Source organism: Rhipicephalus sanguineus, chromosome 6 (genome assembly GCF_013339695.2).
Source record: "Rhipicephalus sanguineus isolate Rsan-2018 chromosome 6, BIME_Rsan_1.4, whole genome shotgun sequence".
Taxonomy (NCBI): Eukaryota; Metazoa; Arthropoda; class Arachnida; order Ixodida; family Ixodidae; genus Rhipicephalus; species Rhipicephalus sanguineus.
The window spans coordinates 134,251,988-134,274,027 of record NC_051181.1 but is presented as its reverse complement, the minus strand read 5'-3'; the positions used below and the strand labels follow the sequence as shown (position 1 = coordinate 134,274,027).

At 46.3% G+C, this 22,040-nt stretch overlaps 3 protein-coding genes across 3 annotated transcripts; 2 read left to right on the top strand and 1 right to left on the bottom strand.

Moving 5' to 3' along the window:
* Positions 1 to 156: 156 nt before the first annotated feature.
* LOC119396483 (cohesin subunit SA-1) lies at positions 157 to 6,469 on the top strand. Its single transcript, XM_037663727.2, has 2 exons — positions 157 to 993; positions 2,010 to 6,469. Exons 1-2 carry the CDS (start codon positions 322 to 324, stop codon positions 4,653 to 4,655), a joined length of 3,318 nt encoding a protein of 1,105 aa, XP_037519655.1. The 5' UTR covers positions 157 to 321; the 3' UTR covers positions 4,656 to 6,469.
* A 4,865-nt stretch (positions 6,470 to 11,334) lies between these two features.
* On the bottom strand, positions 11,335 to 14,664 carry LOC119396481 (collagen alpha-5(IV) chain-like). Its single transcript, XM_037663725.2, is given in 2 exon segments — positions 11,335 to 13,549; positions 13,551 to 14,664. Coding segments are annotated over 2 exon segments (1,941 nt in total). The 5' UTR covers positions 14,324 to 14,664; the 3' UTR covers positions 11,335 to 12,381.
* LOC119397567 (leucine-rich repeat-containing protein 45-like) lies at positions 14,456 to 22,035 on the top strand. The gene is given in 12 exon segments (XM_037664990.2): positions 14,456 to 14,496; positions 15,137 to 15,172; positions 15,250 to 15,400; positions 15,474 to 15,587; positions 15,589 to 15,663; positions 15,665 to 15,697; positions 15,790 to 16,288; positions 16,382 to 16,866; positions 17,625 to 17,798; positions 18,690 to 18,790; positions 19,651 to 19,792; positions 21,689 to 22,035. Coding segments are annotated over 12 exon segments (2,094 nt in total). The 3' UTR covers positions 21,932 to 22,035.
* Positions 22,036 to 22,040: the final 5 nt, after the last annotated feature.

Genomic DNA, 22,040 nt, shown 5'->3' with positions numbered 1-22,040 from the left:
AAAATCGACATCGTTATCATTTTGTACCGAATCACTAAAGTGTTAAGTTTAATGTTATTGCAAGAAAACATTATGTTAGCTTTTTATGAGTGTTACCGAATGATTAACGCTGGAAGTTAGAGTTTTACCCTACTGACTGCGATGTTAAATTGGCATCGACAACACGGGTAAAGACGCCTGATGGCGGATGTTCGCGCCGAAAACACTTTAGCGACCGTACTTTAGCTGATATGTGTCTCTTCGAAGATCGTGTGTAACGGTGTTGGTTGGGAGAGTAACAACCCGTCCCTCAAAGATTGAGCCAGCTCAAAATCGGCGGCAATGATCCTCCGCAACGCCATCGCCGGGCGGAAGCGTACACGACAAAGTGAGGACGATGGCACCGACCACTCGGGTCTAGACCCGGACGACTTCTTCTCAGAGTTAGACGACGGGCTCAACGAGTCGAACGATAACTCTTCAGAAGTCGAGTTCGGCACCAGGTCCCGCGGCAAGCGACGTCGTGTAGGTGAAGGCGGCCGCGGGAGAGGACGCGGTCGCGGCGGTGGCAGGGGCCGTGGAGCAAGACGCAACGCATCAGAAAGCATAACAAGCGAAGACCCGGGCACCCTTTACGATGTAGTCCGGCTTGGTCGCCACTCGCTAACTGCCGTTGTCGACGACTGGATAGAGTCCTACAAGCAAGACAGAGATGCCGCCCTTCTGGACCTGATGACTTTCTTCTTCCACTGCTCCGGGTGCAAGGGCCGCATCACACCTCAGATGCAGGTCACCATGGAGCATAATCAGATCATTAGAAAAATGACCGAAGAGTTTGACGAGGAGAGCGGTGACTACCCGCTCATTATGACGGGCCCCCAGTGGAAGAAGTTCCGACAGACATTCTGCGAGTTCGTGCAAATTCTGGTGCGCCAGTGCCAGTACAGCATCATCTACGATCAGTTCTTGATGGACAACGTGATCTCCATACTCACCGGATTGTCTGATTCACAGGTGGGTTCGACACACTCAAACTCTATGAATAAAGGAAACGTGCAGAAGCTAAATAGAAAACAGTATAATGCTAAATTGGTTTTGAAATGTAAACAAACGCTACGTAAACTTGTGATATGAATTAACAGTTGCAATTTATTGCGAATGTATTAACAGGGAAATCGTATGAAACGAGAACATGCCTTTCAACTGTGTTCCATTGAGTTTCTGTTGTGTTTCTGACTGCTGTCACTGACACAGGGCTACCTTAAAGGAGCACTGACACAAATTTTTCATCTTGTTTTTTCCGTTGCAATAAGTAGCTAACGACACACTTATCATGGCTGGAAAGCTCGTTTGCTCGAGTGCGCAACGGTTAATTCTTTGGTGACGGTTTTATAGCACTCAGTCACAGTTTCACTTTCAAAGAGCACCGAGTGAGGCAGCACCCCGAGATGTTTTCATGTAAGCATAGCTGACAACGTGAGCACACAAAACCGCGTTGACAATTTTTTTCAATGAAGGCTTCCTGGGTGCTGCTATCATCCCCTCTAAAATGTAGTAAATATGTGTGACTTCCCCAGAAATGTACTGCCGAGGCAAGGACATCAGCCTTTGTACTCCCGTACAAGTGTGCCCCCTCTATCTGTTGAAAAGGTCTGCTAGGAGAGAGCGCTCGCAAGGATCGTGGCAGCCAACACAAACTCGTGACACAGGTGGCGGTTGGTTGTTTACACGAAAACCAAAGGTGCGTTTGTTGTGCAGTGGCGCGGCACGCACTTTAAGCTTGATTTTAAGTATGTTCTAGGCTATATTATGCGTTGATATTTCGTAGATGATGCGTGTGTGTCTACACAAATCTAACCCACAAGTTATCTCGCCTTCAAAATTTTGTGTCAGTACTCCTTTAACCTCATGTTCAAGAGAAGTAACTGCCTCTTATTGGTATTACACAAGAAAGTATTTCATTCTCCTTTTGTATTGATATTCTTTAGTTTGAGTGTAACCTCATTTAGCAAAAATGTGCTTCCATGCAGGTTCGTGCTTTCCGGCACACGTCCACACTGGCTGCAATGAAGTTGATGACAGCGCTTGTTGATGTTGCACTCAACTTGAGCATCAGCTTAGACAACACCCAACGTCAATACGAGGCCGAGCGGCAGAAGAACAAGGACAAGCGTGCAACCGAACGTCTTGAACTTCTCATGACCAAGCGGCAGGACCTGGAGGAAAACATGGAAGAAATCAAGAACATGCTGACCTACATGTTCAAAAGTGTGTTTGTCCACCGCTACCGTGACACACTTCCCGAAGTTCGCTCCATTTGCATGCTGGAGATTGGCCAGTGGATGAAGCGGTTCCACCAGCACTTTCTTGACGACAGTTACCTCAAGTACCTGGGCTGGACCCTGCACGATAAAGTTGGAGATGTGCGACTGCGGTGCCTGCAAGCACTGCTTCCCCTGTATTCATCCGAAGAGCTAACAAGTAAAATGGAGCTCTTTACCAACAAGTTCAAGGACCGCATAGTTGCCATGACTCTGGACAAGGAGTACGAAGTAGCTGTCCACGCTGTCAAGCTTGTCATTAGCATCCACAAGTTCCACAGGGAGATCCTGACTGATAAAGACTGTGAGCATGTCTACGAACTTGTCTACAGCTCACACAGAGCTGTTGCTCAAGCTGCTGGAGAGTTCCTCAATGAGAGGCTCTTCCAGCCTGATGAAGCGGCGGTGCAAGGTCTGCGGACACGACGGGGCAAGAAACGTTCGGTGAACACACCACTGATCCGCGACTTGGTGCAGTTTTTCATCGAGAGTGAACTGCATGAGCATGGTGCCTACCTTGTGGACAGTCTGATTGACAGCAACCCGATGATGAAAGACTGGGAATGCATGACCGACCTTCTGCTTGAAGAGCCGGGGCCAGACGAAGAGCAACTGGATGATCGACAAGAAACCTCCCTCATTGAGATTATGGTCTGCTGCACCAAACAAGCTGCCACGGGTGAGCCTCCAGTGGGAAGAGGACCCAATCGCAAGCAGATGTCAAACAAGGAGATGAAGCAGGTGGCCGATGACCGTGTCAAGCTGACGGAGCACTTCATACAGGCATTGCCAAGCCTCCTCAGCAAGTACATCGCAGACCAGGAAAAAATTGCTAATCTGATGGTGCTGCCTCAGTATTTTGATCTGGAGATCTACACATCTAGCCGGCAAGAGAAGTCCCTCGACTCACTGCTGAAACTTATACAAGAGATTGTCGAGCGCCACGACAACACGGAAGTGCTTGAAACGTGTGCCAGAACCTACGAGGCTCTGTGCAGTGAAGAACTAGCTGTTCATTCACGCTGTGCCGTGTCAAGGGGAACACTGATCGATTCTCTTGTGGGCCGATACAAGCAGGCCCTCTCTGCTTATGCAGAAGCGGGGGAAGATGCCGATGACGACGACATCTATGCGGTGCAGTCGGCACTCAAGAAAGTGTCAATCTTCTATGGTTGCCACAACTTGGGTCCCTGGACCATCTGGGAAGGAATCTTTGACTATTGGGTGAAAGGCGCGGGAGAGAGAAGCTTGTCTCTGGAAGGTGTCAAGCATGCAATTTCATGCTGTTCATCGGGTATCATGTGGGACCTGGCAGTGCTGGATGAAGGCAACATTCAGATGGCACACGTGCACGCCTTGAGAAACCGTCTCCGCGAGTTTATGGACACCATGGTGTATATGCTTCGGCATTGCACCGGTGCACTGCAAGAAGAGGCTTTTGTGAGTATCTGTGACCTGCTCATGATCTTCTGCCGGCAGCTGGGTGACAGTGAGCCTTTCAGTGCTCTAGTCTACGAACCTGACCGTGCCCTGCAGGCAAACCTTGGCGACTTCATCCAGCACAATGTTTTCGTGGAAGACGACTCAGCTGCCGAAGACGAGCAAGATGAACACCGCAAGATTGAAGAGCTACACAAGCGCCGCAACTTCCTGGCTTCCTTCTGCAAGCTCGTCGTGTACAACGTCATCAGTGTGCGCCCAGCTGCAGACGTCTTCAAGCACTACGTTCGATTCTACAATGATTACGGTGACATCATCAAAGCAACTCTGGGGAAAGCTCGTGAGATCAATAAGGTCAACTGTGCACGCACGATGGTACAGTCGCTCACGTCCCTCTTCAGCGCACTGGAGCGAGACCAACTGGGAAACATATCCCGTCAAGACGAAAACTTTGTAGCCATCAAGGAACTGGCCAAGCGGTTTGCCTTGTCCTTTGGCCTTGACCAGGTCAAGAACCGAGACTCGGTCGCAGCTCTTCATCGTGAAGGCATCATTTTCGCATGCACGCCGTTCGAGAACCCGCTCAACCCCCTGGGCCCACCGCCAAACCTTCCTTTCCTGGAGCTTCTGTGCGAGTTCACAAACAAGTTGATGAAGCTGGACAAGAAGGTCGTACTTCAATATTTGGACAGACACGTCCAAGCCAAACTGCCTGCTTCGCGAGCTGATGACTGGCAGCCGCTGCTCCTTTACCGCACCAGCCTCGTCCATGGCGAAGCTGAGCAGCCTGTGGCGAGAGCACCAGGACGTCAATACCGGGGAAGAAAGCGGCAGCGTGAAGATGATGACCACGCGGAAGAAGAGGAAATAGACCAGGATTCGGACAGGGGCTCAGAGTCAGAGTTTCGACCGTGAGCTGAACTTACCTTGTAAACTCTGAGTACCTTGTCCCAATGTGTGTTGATCAGAGCTCCCCCCACCTTTGACTTTGTACAAGTTCGTATTATTACTTTACCCCATGCACAAAGTTCTGTATAGTTAAATCTGCTGAGTATGGAAATGCCTCTTAATTGCCCGTTTTCGATTGTACTGCCAGTAACTTTTCACACCTATTTGTAGAATGCAACATTTCGCATTTATGCATTCACATCAGGGTTCTATTAAATTATTGGTTCACTGTGATTTCTGCAAAGCACAGTGAGGTGCTGCAAGTTAGTTTCCAACTTCTATTTGTTGTTTTTTGTATTAGACACCAACATATCCATTTGCAATAAATTTGGTCAAACGCTAGTTCCAAGCATTCCGATATACAAAATGGATGTCCAAATGTATCCTATTGCTGGCCATGGCTATAAGAGGCTCTCAAATCTGTCACTTCTTTATTACCTGGCATTCACTTTGTACACAAGGCAATGTACATATTTTCTTTATTATAGTATGTATTCATTTTATTTCAGTGTTTCATTTTTGAGCATAATATAATGCTAACATGTAGCACCTGAATACATAGGCATGGGTAAGGTTGTTCACTCTTTATGAGAACATCTCATCAGTATTCAGTGTGCTATAACATGTTTCGACTCCTTGACAGGAAGTAACGTTCCCATGATGGAAAATGTTGATTTGTCAGACTGACTTGCGGGCCCCTATTCCATATTTAGGCACCTATGAACACTTAGTGCTGTTCTCATGTGGGCAGTGGAGAGCCCTTTCAGAGCATAGTTATTTAGCAAGGCAGATGTGGAACAGCCTCATAACCATATTTTTGGAACGCAGCAGTGCTTTGTTCGTGAAACATGGAACGGGGGGCATTGTGTACATCGTAAGAGAGAGAGACAGCTCCGACCACGTATTGCTGTTGATAAGTACTACACATCTGTGCTTGTCTACGGAAGCCTTGTTGATGAACACTTTCTGATAGAAATAAGTGAGTTTTAGTACTTTTCTTTTTTCTTTTTTTTCGAAAGTCTGCCCTTAGGCATAATAATTATTGAGTACTTGACCGAGGCAGGTGGAAAATTGCCATTGTTACTATTTGGTCTGGAAAGCAAAGAACCTGAGACACACGCTGTTCTTCTCAAACATCTTTCTTTGTCAATAATGCAAACTTTGTCATAGTTTTGTGATTAGGGACTAGGCTTCCATCATTGCCTAGGAAAGAATCATCAAATCACGGCACAACCTCAAATTCCTTGGCATTCAGACTCAAGAAGAAACTCTACACTACATCGGTGACAAATTTCCACCTTCAAGATGCCTGTGTCCAACACTGTAACATACTTAGGCTCACTGTTTCTACGTTGGTGCTTGTGAACTAGGCTTCCCTACAGAAACTGAAAAGTCTTATACTTATCAACGACACCTCTTCTTGGCATTCTACCTTTTTCTCATGGCAAGACCTTACTACATGGCCACATCAGGTGTCAGGCCATCGATTTCATTTCAGAGGCATTGTCAACAGTTTTCCTTTACTGGCAGCCCTGTTCATGTCTATGCACCTCACATTTCTTCGCAGGTTTGTTGTCTGCAGTTTGCTTCAATGTAACAGCTTGCTTGAAATGCTATCCCAGGGTTTATTTTGTTTCTCTCTACCTTTCTTTGAATAGGGCAACTCATACAGTTAAGATGTCTTTGTGAGAGCCCCTTAATATCTTGTATACAGGTGTGCTGTGTTTGTATTTATGACTTGCAACAACATTGCAAATAAAACATTCGGTTTGGTCAGTAAACTTTATGCTGTTCACAAGGTGTGTGTACACGTTAGATTAGAATGAAGTGATGCCGTGCAAAGTCCAAAAACAACATATTCGCCATCAGAGCTGCCACAGCATCGGTTACAGAGTAATTTTTACATTATGAGGCTTTTTAATATGCAGCCACAACAAGATACACGGAGTAAATGAGTTTCGTGTGCCTATAAAGGGTTTAATGTCTCATACTTCATATGGCGAAAGCCTTTTCTGTTCCGTGCCCTGGAACAGTGCCAGCTATGGCCTCTCCCCCTCACTCTCAGCAATCACGTGATGGCACAGCGGCGCATAGCAACAGTTGTGCGTTACTCCTTCCAACGCGTGTTGTGCAATGCGGCGGCGGCGCTGCGTCCAGTCGAGTTAGTCAGATGGCTCCCAAGCGGCCCAATGATGATTCCGTGGCAAGCAGATCGGAGAAACGCTCCAAGAATGTGGATTCCCCCGATACCATGGCATAGTCAGTCGAATGGCCACACGCTTTCTTTTGCCGGACACACTTTGTAATTTACTAAGTGTCCAATTTTTTTAACCCTTTGAGGGTAGAATTTTTTTGAAAAAGCTTTCCAGATGGTCAAATTACTTTACTGCGGATTTTGAATTTACGAATAGTGTAAAGTCGGGAAGATTTGCTAAAAAAAACAGGAACAGTATTTTGGTGTCAACATCACTCAGAACTGCAAAATGTTCAATAGTATCAAACCTCGTTAATACGTACCCGCTTTAAACGTACTAACGGTTAAAACGTAGCTGCGACGAATCCCCGACCGAGTCCCATAGAGCCCAATGCATTCGCTGACCGCTTAAGCCGTAGTGGTTCGCCCTATGCCTACCGGTTAGTGCGTACCCTGCGTACCGCGATAACTTTTTGTGCCATAAAATTTTACTGTGCTGCTCAACTTCCTGACGCCAGAATGTGCTGCCAAAGGTCTTCCGCCTTTTTGAGAAGTGCGCAGATCAGTCGATCCCCGATTCCGACTTCCCGCGCGATTGCGGCGACGCCTTTGCGGGTAAGCATCGGGAAAGAACGAAGGCGAGGTGGCGGCCACCGACGAACGCGCCGACATGACTTATCGCCGACAACCCTATCACAATAAGTATCTTCAGCTATCTGCTCGGGCACGCGTGCGGCGCTGGGCCGCCGATCGCTGCCGCTTCGTTGTGCGCGGCCGTCTTCAAGGCTGAAGTTGAATTAATGGCACAAATGCTCGGGTAGGGTCGAAGAACTTCAACCACGTCGAAGAACTTCAGTCCGACAGCAAACGCTACTAAGCCGTCATAAGGCGCGCACCGCTTTGTAGAAACGAAAGCAGATCGCTGTTGCGTAGTTAGCGTTGCGGGTCGCGGGCGCCGAGAAACCTCGCTGCATTGACGCTATCACACTAAACGCACGTGTACGATACTGCAAGCGTAGCGCGGTTGTAACCATACTGCAAGCTTTTATTAGGCGACCACACAACGCGCCTCCGTCCGCTGCCAGGACCGCTAGAGAATCGCGGAGTGCGCATCGCTTGCATGAAGCTCGTCATCGCTGCGTTAACCGAACAAGCTACTCGCCGCATCTGTGCACGATCTGGAGCGAAGTGGGTACGAACGACATTCCCACGATAAATGCGCGCGTGCGGCACAGCAAGCGGCCCGGTAGTGACGGCGTGAGCCGAGTAGGCGACGCGCTGCACACAACTAGCCGGGAGACGATCGGCTCCCGGCTCCACGCGGCCGTACCGCGTTTCACTGGAACTGTCAGTTTTCGTTTAGTGGCAGATCGCAGTTAGACGCACACACATATACCGCGGAAATCACACTGTCCCTTCTGTCGCTATGTCGGTCACTGCGTTGACCACGTATCAGGGACCCTGCAATAGTTTCGAAATGCTCTTCGGCGTCGCCACTACGCGTTATCGGGCGGTCGTGCGAGTGTGCCAGGAAAGAAAAGGCTTTGCGGTGGGTACTTTAGGCAATATTTGCTGTGGCACTCTATTTATTTGGGCGATGGCGTACGCTAGGAGATGCAAATTTGTACTTGGTGTTTAATGCGTACTACCGTTTAGTGCGTAGTTATGCCGCGTTCCCGGCAGGTACGTATTAACGAGGTTTCACTGTATTTCAGAAGGTGGTATTCCTTGAAACACGGGTCTACGCACAGTGCCTTATCGCAGTCTGGACACATAAAACACGTGTCCGTTCTCCTCTTGGAACGAGGAGTCATGTTTGCACACACACGGCATCTTCTCTGCGTGCGGCTGCCTTGAGCAGAGTGAACTCGGTAAACTAGGAGAGCGAGAGTAATCCATCAGCGTCGGTGATAAACAAGCTAAGAGCAGTGCCAATAAGGATGAAAATCTACTTCCGCCACCCTTGTGAGGGTGTGCCAATAAAGATAAAATTCAAGTTTTGCGTGCCTCCGTTGCGATCACGTGGCAAAACCAAAACCACGAAGGGTGTTACACCCATTGGTGTTGCCACAGACCACGTGATGCGCTGAAGCTAGAAATCAGTTCGTTAATCTCTGGAAAAAGGTAGCACAATCATTTCAAATGCTTCTTGTAAGTCCTAAGATGTGGCAGCACCTCCCAGTGAGCATGCATCGTCATTCCGGCGCGAAATTTCAAAAGGAGGGCCAAAACGTACCCATACGGAAAGACATTGCGGGATAGAAAACCGCCACCGTACATGTACAGCAAAAACACTCAAATTGTTAAAGTTTTCAATTTGAGCAGCATGCGTCTTTTTGCTGCGGCATGCATAGTCTTGTCTGGCTTGCTACATGCACTTGGCATTGCGTGCACAATCTTAATTGGTGTTTGCCACCTGTGTGTTCCCTTCTTAGATTTAGTGGACCAGTGGCGAGTAGTGGGGTGCCAGACGATGGATATGCCCTAGTCATTTACAGCTTTTCTGAAAAAAAGGTGGGGAGGGTCTCACCATTGAAGCGACGTGCATAATCCTGCGGTTTTCCTTGCATGCTTGGTGGAGGAGACACACACTGGCCTGTGAAGCACCATTCACTCCATCACGAAAAAAAAAAAGGTTGAGTAGTTCAGGTGCTACAACAGCTGTGCACCATGATGTAGCGTGCTGTAATATTTACCACATTGTCACAAAAGTAATCATTTTCTCCCACTGCAATTTCTAGTGCAGAAGTGAGGGTTTTTAGTACATACTAACAGAATCGAGGCATTCCATATGAAATGGGCCTAAAAAATAATTCCGAGTTTAACTATCCAGACTTCATTTATGGGGAAATCGTGACAATTTTTCTGGAAATTTACACTCAAAATATTTACTTTCATGTACCTTTGGTCCACAAATAGAATTTGTTTGACAATGCAGGCAGAAATGTGTGGCACAGAGTAATTTTGCTAGCAAAGGTACACTGCATTATGCAAACCTGATCAGATAGGCTGCTTGAGGGTAAATATGTGAGCATCTGCTGAGTTTAAGATTAGTTGGAAAACAACATAAAGAGCTTGAATGTGCGACCTTGTGAAGCTCAGGGCTGCATGTCATTTACTTGCAGACAGAGTTGCAGCTGGAAAGAAAGGTGGTTCTTGAACCTGTTTGACATAAACTGGCGTGTGTGCACAACATATTAAAACATTGCATGCAAGATTATAGCACATCACAGATACAGCCAGCATAGTAACAACAGTTAGCTTTGTTCACATTTGTTCTAATGATTTTGACTCTGGCTGACGCTGCCGGATGTCACATGTTTAGTATAAAGTTGCTCGCTCAATTATTACCGACAACCTTTATAAGGCATGTACATGTTGGCAGGATTCATGGGAGCTTGGATACATTTGCTTTAGAAAGCAGAACTTGATTGTTGGCTATCAGTCCAAGTTGTCAATGTGTGCTTAAGACAAGACAATCGACATACAGGCGCCAAACTAGAAATTGTTCCCTGTTTCAATGCTCATCAGTGGCTGTTGGTTGTGCGTTTGGTCCCCAGTGGCAGCAAGCTGCTTTTTCATCCACCTTGATTTTTGTTATCACTACAAATCAATTACAAACTAGAAATCACCCTTTATGCTTTCCTTAGCTTCAGTATCTATTGCCTTCATATGATTTTGTCTTAACAAAAACAGGCCCCTCGATCCATTCTCTTTCCTTCATGTGACACCACATTGCTTAGTTCACGAGCTCATTTTTGAGAACTCTGGTTCACCTTCCTGTGTTACATTCGCTGTAATATCAGTTCTTTGCAAGAGAAGCACTAGTACATCCATAAAAACCCTTATAGTTGGGTACAACTTTACAAGTTCGCGGCATCTGTTCCGCCTTTGAACAGATGCCGCGGTGCACACTCCAGACTGATGTCATGAGCTGGATGGCTGGTGACCCCGCCCTTTGTGACCATTGCCAAGTGCATCAGTATGATCATTTCTTTCGACACAGAGGCAGCCAACTGCCACGCTTCAGCCATCTCGGTAGGGCCTCTCCTGACTTCTTAAGTTATACACGACTATAGCCTTCTCCAAGCAAAGTGGGAAGCAATGCTACACCTCGGAAAATTTCTCTTCACACTTTGCGACTAATGGTTGATGATGGAATTGCATAACAAACTATAGTAAACTTGCATCTACATTCAAAGAAGTTCGCAAAAAACATTGTCAACAAACTGTAATGGTGGTATAGTAGGCGGCATGTTCTGTGGCAAGTAGAAAAAAATGTTCACTTTCTGGATGTAAATGAATGGAAAATATAAATGAAGTCATATTTTGAGAACCACAGGTTGTAAGTACAGCGAGTTAAATGTACCCGGTGTTCTAAGCAAATGACTCCACATTTCAACAATTAACTCGGCGAGAAAGTTGAGAGAAATAATATGTCAGGCAGTCCACTACACATAAGATGTGTTTATTATTTTCCTTCTATACAGGCAGCAAGAAGATTAAAACAGATGTATTTATATTAGAGTACATCATGCCAAGCTATATGAATTGAAAGGTAAAAGTGTAAGTAAAGGTTTGCATTAGCATAATTTAAATAAAACTGCATACATCTTGTTGCAAAAAAATACAACATAAGTGTAAAAGGTGTAAAGATAAAGTGTGTATATAAAGCACATGTATTTGGCACTAGTATAAACAGATTCATAGAGTATTGCTGCTTAAGAACTCTGCGCAGTGCACGGAATGTAGCAGAGGACAAGATTCGCAGGAACAGAGGCTTTGTGAGATCAATCCAAGGCAGGTACTACCAGTACTCTATTGCTAACATCTATGTTTACATTGCTACCGCAGTAAAAGAAGTGCCCCTATTGAACACTCATGCATGGCAGGCCTTAACAGCAAAAGACTGCCCATAGCTGCCATGGAGCACAGCACTGCAAGTTAACCACATAAGAAGGCTTGAAAAGCTTGTTACTCAGACTGAATGCACCATGCAAGTTAAAACAGCACTCAGAAAGCACGTAGTCCTATATGTCGTGCATACTTTGAACTGCTAGGACGGCATCACAGAAGCTAGATACTTGTATGCAAGGATAAACAACAACTTGAGAGGATTTGTAGACCTTACAAGGCAATTCTTCAGCCACACAGCAGCTGAATCCACAGCAGTGCAAAGTTGAGAGCAATACCTGCAGCATTCTTGCAAAAAGGAACTATTTCAGAGGATGCTTTTTATGAACAAGATGTTCTGATGGCATGAAGGCATAAGATCCTAAAGTCAGTGCAACTATGACAAAATAAAAGAGCACAACACCGATGAAAGACTTCACAAAATTTGAAACACATAGACATGATGTACATGCACATAAAAACAAAACAAGACACGCAAAAATATGACCTATCCACAGTGAAAACAAACTAGCACAAGTCTACAAAGGCACCCCCTCTCTGACGCATTATTTTACACAACAGAAGTTGTAAAATGAAGAGAATGCACTAATGGAAGCTTAGGTGCTTTGATGAAGCAGCAGCAGGCAGGCCATCCGCTTTGCGATCTCCTGAACAGCCTTTGTTGGGCAGACCATTCGGTCCAGGTAGGCAGGGGTCTGCAGACCAAGCACTGTCACCTTTATCCCCCTTTCGCCCAGGTTTGCCTCTAAGACCAGGAATACCGGGCTCCCCTTGATGACCTGGAAGGCCATCTAGGCCAGCTATTCCTGGTTCCCCTTTGTCTCCCTTACGTCCTGGTTCACCTCGTTCCCCAGTTAGGCCAGGCCTTCCATCAAAACCTGGTTTCCCTGGATCTCCTTTCGAACCAGCAGGTCCAGGAAGGCCCAAAGGACCAGAACTGCCTGCTTCACCCTTTTCTCCTGGTTCTCCCTTCTGCCCGTCTGCTCCTCTCGCCCCTTTGATACCGGGCGGCCCCTGAAGGCCAGGTTCTCCGGGCATGCCGGGTGGACCTGGAGGCCCGCCTATCATTGAAAAGTCCCTGTCATCCATGGCACCCAAAAGAGTATGTCTCGCGTACTTCGCTACTGACGATTCCCCTTTGTCACCTTTGTCTCCCTTCGGTCCCTGCCTTCCTGGAGGGCCCGAGAGCCCAGGTGGCCCCATCATCCCTTGTGGCCCATAGTCCCCTTGAATTCCTTTCTCACCTTTGGGACCCGGATAGCCAGGCAGACCTGGGAGCCCCTGCAGCCCCATTTCTCCTGTCAGACCCATGGCACCGGGTGGCCCCATCTCTCCAGGCTCACCAGAAGGGCCTGCGTCACCGGAACTGCCCTTTTCTCCTTTCTCACCGGGTACTCCACGTTCCCCCTTCAGGCCAAGGTCACCCCTCTCGCCTTTCGCTCCTGGCTTGCCGAAAATGCCGATTCGACCCCTTTTACCCTTTTTTCCCTCATCCCCCTTCTCTCCCTTCGGCCCCAGCGGTCCTTTCGAACCCGTCTCGCCCTTCTGACCGGGAGGGCCGGGTGGGCCCTGCACGAACGAAGTGGGAATGGAAACACCATCTGTTGTCACAACCGACCCAGGTTCTCCTTTATCTCCTTTCTCGCCGTCCACACCGGGTGTGCCTGGGGCGCCAGGGTCTCCTTTCTCACCTCGCGTCCCGTCACGACCGTTCGTACCGGTGTTTCCTTTCGGGCCGGGAAGACCAGGAAACGCCCGGGTCTCCAGGCAGACCGACGAAGCCGTGGTCGCCCTTGTCGCCCTTCGGACCCGGAGGTCCCAGATCCCCCGGAGGTCCCGTTCGTCCATCAAATCCCGGAAGTCCCGGTGGGCCTGGGGGACCCGGTTCACCTGGCGCTCCTTTCATGGCGATCACTTCCGTGTATCCGAGCGTGCCACCGTGCAGCCGAGTTACGGACCTTTTCATGCCTTTAGTGGACCGCACAACAACGCCTTCTCCCTTGTCCCCCTTGTCACCCTTGGGCCCTGCCACGCCGGGAAGTCCCATCGGGCCTGGATCGCCTTTGGGGCCGTCGATTCCGATTGCGCCCGGAAAGCCTGGTTTGCCCGGCAGGCCTGGTGGACCGGGAGGACCTAGTTCTCCTATTTCACCTTTCGCTCCGCGTCTTCCTCGCCGTCCCGGCGGTCCTGGAGGACACAGGCAGGCGGGCTCGACGTCTCGCCGCCGTCTTCGCCGTCTCGCTGCGAGGAACGCCGATGAGAGCTGGTCAGCCGCCTGGCCATCGCTGCGGACTTCAAGCTGGTACGTGCGCTCCTCCAAGCTCGCAACTTTTCCTTCGAGAGCGTTCACTCTGAACAAACACAATGCAAGCATTCCCAGTGCGATCACCAGCACGGCGACAAAGCTAAACGCTATCCAAGCGGGCACCAACCACACTCTGCATGGCTTCTTGACAGCACCGTCGTCGTTCGTGCAAACTTCGGCTGCGTTGGCAGTTCCCGAGTCCGACGAGGAGGTCTGTTTCATTTTGGCTGTGAGTCGGGGCGCTGCACAAATGTCGCGTTCACGTCAGTGAGCCGTAGCGTTCTGCCGCACGCGACACGCATCAAACGGAGAATCAGGAGAACGACGAGAGTTGCATAGTGGCGCAGATAGCCGATGTCCGGAGTCGACTCCACAGAGCCGCCTCACTCATTCGAGTCTGTTCTTGCAAAAACACTAACGAGCAATATCTTGAGCGCCCACATCGCGCCCCCCACTTAACGCCAACAAGCTTTGATTGAACCCGTGTCTTGCGTGGGTAGCTCTCGGTTGCTTGCCTCACGGATCAAGCGAATTAATCAACTTGCGCGCTCTAGTTCTCGGCAGCGCCGCTAGGCGTAGCGTGGCCGCGTGGCCCGCTTGGTGGTTGTTACGGTTTGTTAGGTGCTACTTTTTTCGCTCTTGCTGCGTTTTAATTTTCTTCCTTCAGGGGCCATTAAGTGGCAGAAGTGACTGCTTTGGAACATGCAATGCACGCCGGTCAATCGCTCAAGCTGCAACAATTGCGATGAACTCATCAATGCGCATACTGACAGCTCGATGCGGCAAAACAAGCGCTCCGTAGATGGCGCTACCTCTGTAGCGGTTGTTATGAACTTTGTTGTGGATACGCGATGCGAACCAACGGTTGAAACGCGCGTGCACGGAATGAATGTCTCAATGCTAGATCTATGTTGAATGTGGCCGAATCGTTCAGCGCGTAACGCAAGCAAGAGGATGACGCTAAACCCTTCATCATACGAGATAGACGAAGTCCTAAACTACGACGAAAAACACCACTGTTAATGATTCGCACAGGGATTCGTTTGAACGATTGAAAGCCGCCCACGTGAGGTAAGTGTAGCGACTACGGCATAGTCACTGACTGCAGTAGTATTTTGAAGGCATAAACGTGGCGTTTTCTTGATCAGTCTTCAAGAAGACTACGTGAGGCTCCAAAAGGACTTGAAGAACACCTTGCAGTCTCTTCAAGACGTCCGGTCTAATCATGTCAACATACTGCAAAAAGCCGACAGGATTATTTCAGAAAAGGACGCCACAATTAAACAGCTCCGTGTAAAGGTAAGATGAGTATTACAAAGTTCGGACAACTTAACATGGCAATGTGTAATTCGTGTACACTTTTTTCTTTCAGTTAAGTTCTGTATGCGAGGATGATCTGCGGAAGAAAATTGAAGAGGAGTTGCGTGACAATTTCGCAGACTACACAAAGCAGCTTCAAATAAACCATGAAAAATGCAAAGTCAGCCCTGCACGAAGCGAATGTTCAGCTCACAGACATGAAATCTATGTTACAAAGTGCAGAAAAAAGCCACCAGAGAGCTTGTCCAGGAGTTGAATCTCAAGCACAGGGCCGAGGTACTTTAAGCGACACACCCTACATTCAAACCTCTAGTATGTGTAGAATTTGACCATTTACAGCCAACCGCTTATTGTTTGTCATTCAATAGGTGAACCGACTCCAAGTGGAGGTTCAAAGTTTAAAGGCTGAGAAGACCGCGGATGGTGGGGAAGATGTTCTGATGCAGCTTCTAGATGTGCAGAAAGAGAATGCAGACTTGCGAGGCAGACTGAAGAGTGTTTCCCTTGAATTAAAGGAACTGACAAATGAAAAACATGATCTTGCTCTGGAGAAACAAGCAGCACTGCAGAAACATACCGAAGAGCTTGCGCTCGCCGAGGAGTCCAACAGAATTATAGAAACAAAGCTCAAAGGTGCCCTGTCACAAAGAGAGGCACTGGAGGAGACGCTGGCCAGGTATCGACAAGAGATAAACCAACTTTCGCAGCAACTCGTATCTTCCGAAGAAGAGAAGCTCAGCCTAAGAAACAAGATCTCCCTGGCCGAACATAAACATAAGGCTGAAATTTTACAGCTGCGGACAGACGCTATCCACCAAAGGGCCGAGCTTGAAGCCAAATACGAGAAAGCTCTTTTGGAGCTTGCAAGTAAGTTCCTGCATTGTTTGTGTGCCACTACAGCCTGCAATGATTTGTGAGAGCTGCAACCTACAGAAACGAAAGCGTTTCCTTCTTTTCCAGGTGCCAAAGCAGATGCTGAGGTAGCCATTAAAGGCACCACCGATCAGAAACAGCTGTTGGTCGAAAAAGAGAAGGAGCTGGAAAAAAAGCACCATGCCACAAGGGCCAAGGACTGGGATCGCGCGAGAAGGCTTGAATCTGAAAAGATCCTTCTGGAAGCTAAGCTCAAGGAAATCACCACTGCCAAAGCAGCCGCAGCTGAAAGGCTCGCTGAAAGTGAAAAGCAGATCAAGCGTTTAAAGCAAGCACAGGACAGCCAAAGGCAGGAATTTGAGGAAGAGGTGCTCACACTGAAGGCCAAGCTTAAGGCAGTGTCAAGTGCGAGAGAAGATACAAACAAGGTTGCTGCTGACAACCAAGTTCTGCAAAGACGTCTAGCTCTGGCTGAAGAGGAACTTGGCAAAAGTCATGCGGCACTCAAGGACATGCAGGAGCAGAAGGAAGTGCTCTCAAGAAAAATTGAGGCTTTGCAACTAGAACTGCAGGTATCCGGAAGCTTCCTTTATTTAAAATGTGCTCGCAAGTGATCTTTCGGAAGTGTGTACACACTTCTGTTTGAATTTCTCGATCATTGATGCAAACAAGCTTATATTTGTGCACTGCTGAAAGGCAATGCTTGCAAAGATCAGAAGCAACAAGTACACACAGACCGGTCTGGTACCTTACAATGAGCGTAGTTTCTTAGGTCTGCATTATTCAAGTGGAGATCTTGTATGCCTGTCATTTCTTCCATTGTAGTGCAGTGATGTCATCAATTCTTAATAAGGGAAACTGTGTCATCATTGCTACATATTGTCATCTGGCATAACCTGCTAATTTATTAGTATTGTATCACTGAAGCATTGATAACACAGGAAAAGAAGGTATTAAAGTTGTCAGATACACATAGTATTGTTTCATAAATGTGTAATTTAACTAATATTTTTTTATAAACTTTGTGGTTAAGCATTGAATAATCTGATTGATGTTTTACTAGCTTTTGTAACTACAGATGTATCACAGAGCTGCAGGATTTGAGTGTACATTTTGCAGTGTCATTCTCACAGTTTTTAGTTGTACTAAAGGTATCAGAAAATGAATCATATTGCGGACAAGAACAAAAGAAGCAACCAGACAAACTTGGTGCTAGTGCCTACTCCTTCTTAATTTGTCCCTGTCTGCAACGTGCTAAATGTTCTGGTTTACTAAGAATCACCGAGATGTAATAAGAACATTACTAACAGATATGCATGCATGGTTTCAGGCTGCTCAGGTCAATACTATTAAACTCTCGGAGCAAAGCGACAGGACTGGTATGCAGATGAAGTTAGCCTGGGAGCAAGAGAAATACGACTTTGTGAAGAGAATAGAGGAGCTTGAAGCCGAGCTGCGGCAAGCCCACAAAGAGTTTAACTGGAAATTGAGGGCTTTGAAGCAAGTGAGTGACATTTTCTATGCTCAAATTGGTAAAAAAAAATACAGGCTTTGTACAATAGATCTTCACATTAAACATATCAAAATTGATATGGTGATCAGCTGGAATGTTGACATTGCGCAACATTTGATCAGTTCAAACTATAACGCGCCTACTTTTTAGCGACCAAAATTTTTTGTTTCAAATGTTAGGTATTCCTGCAAACATTTGGTGTCCTTTATGTGCGTGCATGTGAGCTGTCCTTAGTAAATAACTGATCAACTAGATGCATTTATAAAATGCATGCGATGGTTCACATTGGTTTCAGTTGTTCATGCTTCCCCCTTTGTTATGTATCAAGTGATAGGGATAGAGAGACAGATCGAGTAGATGGTTATTAGAGACAGAAATTCAATTTTATACGTGCCACAAGTTCTTTGCTTCCATTTTTAGAGACCGAACTGTTACAAGCCATGTTTCCATTCCTTTTTATACTTATATATAGTTGGAAAACCAAAGTATAAATAATCATGCACAAAGCTCTAAGAGTGCACTTGGTTTAGCCTACACTTTATTTCTGAAACTATAGTGTTTTTAGGTTTTTTTTCTATGTCTCATTAGTTGAAACACTCAATACTACCTGCCACAGATGAGATGACTGATCTGCTTTCGCTCATTACAAACCATTATACTTGGAAATATGTGATGAGAATACATCACTGTTATTATTAAAGGGAGAGACTGTTATCGTGTAAATCATATGTTGAGATCATAAAGAAATAAATCTAATGCTGCTGGAAAATTAATGGTATGCTAAGTGCATTTGAATGTGTTCCGACCTTTCTGCATTATCTCACTTTCTTTATTTTTTGCATTTCTTTCATTTCTGTGCCTCTCCTGTCTTCCGTCATGCAGAGAAACAGGGAGTACCGAAACGCTGTGCATTCGTACCGATCAAAGATAAAAAGCCTGAAATCGGCAAACCAAGAAATGCATGCTGAAGCTGGTCCTGTAAAGTAAGTAGTGCTCATGCAGTATGGCATCGCTAGCTCTGCGTTTGTGAAACAAATGGCTCATGCAGCAAACAGCTGCTGCTAGCGGCGCGCTTTTCTGGAATCGCACTGTGAATACGATCACCGCCAGATTAGTCACGCGACATCTAACAAGCATTGGATCACTTTGCGGACAGCATTCACATGACAATGAAGAAAGGCAGGCAACATGTACGACCTAGCACTACATTATTCAACGCACCAGTGACTACGAAGACACATTGAAGAGCTACACACGTCCATTTGTGCTATCAGACTGAGCTAGACATTTGTTGCGTGTGTTTCTACTCAGTCAGCGACTTGGAATGTATCGAAGATAGTTACTGCTAGACATTTCGTCATCGATATCCAGGCATTCTTGCCAAACATTACAATGATGATTTGGCATTGAGTCATATCTCAAGAGATACAGCTGACCTATGGTCCTGTCATGCACAATCCACAACCTCGAATTGCAAGTAAAATTTTTCTTGCTATCCATGTTTATTGGTTGGCTTTTTAAAATATTGATGTTATGTTTGAACGCATGTTCTCGTCAGTGTGTAGCCCTTGTCTCGTCACATGGTAAAGCTAAAGACCACTTGCACAGTGCACTCTGACATTCTTGTAAGACACTGTGCCCACATGCCTTAAAGCATTAATAAAATAGCTATCCGATGAGTGTACCTTGTCGCATCTACCTAAAAGCCGCCACTTGACATTTGACAATGAACCAAGTTGTCTCTTGAATCCTCATGGCGTGTATGTTTATTCTTTTGTTTATTTTGAGAGGAGTGGTTACTCATTTCATGTTGTGCCTTCAAGTGAACAAATTTGCACTGCAGACAGAGTGTGCACCCAGACATACACAAGGAGTTTCAGGACGAGCTGAAGAAGTTAAGAAGGCAACAACTTGAGTTTCGCTCATTGCTCGAACTGCCTCCTGCCCTTCCAGGGAATGCTGGCTCCTTGTGTCGCCCAAACGACGTAAGTGGGGTAATGACGTTAGCCTGCATCAAAGGGACACTAAATTGAAATCATGGATTAGTTTAGACTGACAAATTATACTCTGAAAACTCTAGTGTCATTCATTTCACTACCAGTAGGTTGAATAATAGATGAGAAAATCAGTGTCAAAAGTTTCACTTTTAAGTTTCCTGCCGAAAGCTCCGATGGTGACGTCACAGATTTCAAAGAGTTGTTTCGTATTTTGCCACATTGGCTCAATGAAATTCCTGGAACTTAGTATGTTAAGTCTCTAGCTCCATTAGAAGACAATGTAATTCATTTTTAATGATTGGGAACTGTGTAGGCCCTAGCAGACGGCGTCAAAATATATGATGTCACAACAACTGGTGCAGGAACTTCAAGGTGGTGTCGCCACCTGCATTTTCTTCTTGTGCGTTTTCTCGCTTGCCAAGCGTCTTTCATAGCAAGCGTCGTATTTATGGTATCATGAAAGAGTAATTTACTTCAGAAAAAAAAATCGTTTTTCTCTTTAGTGTCCCTTTAAGTTTTGTATGGCGGGAATGTGCCTTTGCTAACAAAATGCAGTACAAGAAAGACCAAGCGACAGTCTTACGGCTCCAGGACATCTTTTCTATCGCTTTACACGGCAACATGCATCAGCATCCCGACACACAATTTGTTCAACAATGTAGAGGCTTGCTTGGTTTGAATGTTTCAAACTGGCACAGAGGCTGATAAACATGTCGCATTGGAAGACAGTGGAGTGACTATGTACGTACATTCACTAGTTGGTCCCATTACCTCAATATGCTGCTCTTTGTACGAAGAAGCTGCTGATTACTACTATAAAGGATTGAATTTTGGAAACCGTCAAGGCAATTTTTTTGCCGAACGCTTTTCGTAAGTGCGGAAGTAAAGTGAGTGCACCAAAAGGATGTTCTTCCCAGGTTTTAATTCACAGACCAAGGAGCAAGTGGTATTCATAAAGCTGAGCTATACTGGCGAATCTTCCAAGACTTTGCTAACTGAAGCTGCTGTCTGGCTAAATAGCCAACACCAAAGAAGATGAAAGTTAGTACAGCCTTGATGGTGGGATAAAACCTTGGTCTTCTAGAAGAGACCTCTCCTTTGACCATTGGACCACAAATACTTTTCTTGGGCCAATGCCAAGTAGCTCTCCGAGACAGCTGGAACGAGCGTGCCATTTACAATTCGGCAAGCATCCCCTCACGTGACAGTTTTGTGGTCTCTCATAGGTTTAGATACTGCAGTTAGCGACAGTGGTACGAATCACCAGTGCCTTGGCCAACATTTGTGGTGTGCATTTGCTGCCGATGTTCATTACACATCTCTTACATGCCGCCCTGCCCTTCCAGATTACCATAGGTCTACTTACACCGATTCCTACTGTACGCAGGATTTTTTCTTATCTTCCTTGAACTGTGAAGCTTCTGTTCTGTGAAACCAGCACGGACTTTCTTTGCAACTTTGTGTTACTGTAAAGAGGTAAATCTTTCAAAAATTGTGCACATGAAAAAATCTGAGCTTTGTTATTGCTGTTGGGGCTTTACATCCCAAAATTACGATATGATTATGAGAGAGACACCGTAGTGCAGGGCTCTGGAAATTTTGACCACTTGGGGTTCTTTAATGTGCACCTATATCTAAGCACACGGGCCTCTAGCAGTCGCCGCAGCCAGGATTCGTTCCCACGACCTTTCAGTCAGCAGTCAAGCACCATAACCACTAGACCACCACATCGGGTGATATTAGCTTTGTGAAACAGCCTACAATTCTGACTTGTTCTTGTTTTTACAAAGTTGCACACTATGTACAGGTTGTTTACATTCAATTCAACAGTACCATGAGACAGTGCAATTGCCTAATTTGTTTCATTCGTACTTTCTTTTTCAGCGAAGCTGGTGGAGCATTTCAGAATTGAAAGAAAAGCTGGATCGGTTAGACATGCAGCAGTGCCAACAGATGGATCAGATGATCACACTGGTGAAGAAGCTCAGTACAGTCACACATCAAAGTCCACCCAGCAGTATTGACATCTCATCGTTGTCAAGACGCAGTTGTAGTTCCAAATCAAGCAGCGCATCAAAGGAACACCATCACTCATCTAAAAATGAGATGTCTGCTCATCTGAAATGACACAGGACATAGCCTTGGAATCACAGATAATATATATTTATCACTTTATGTTACAATTTGTACATCAACATGAAAATAATTATTCTTCTATAAAACCCTGCGTATATAC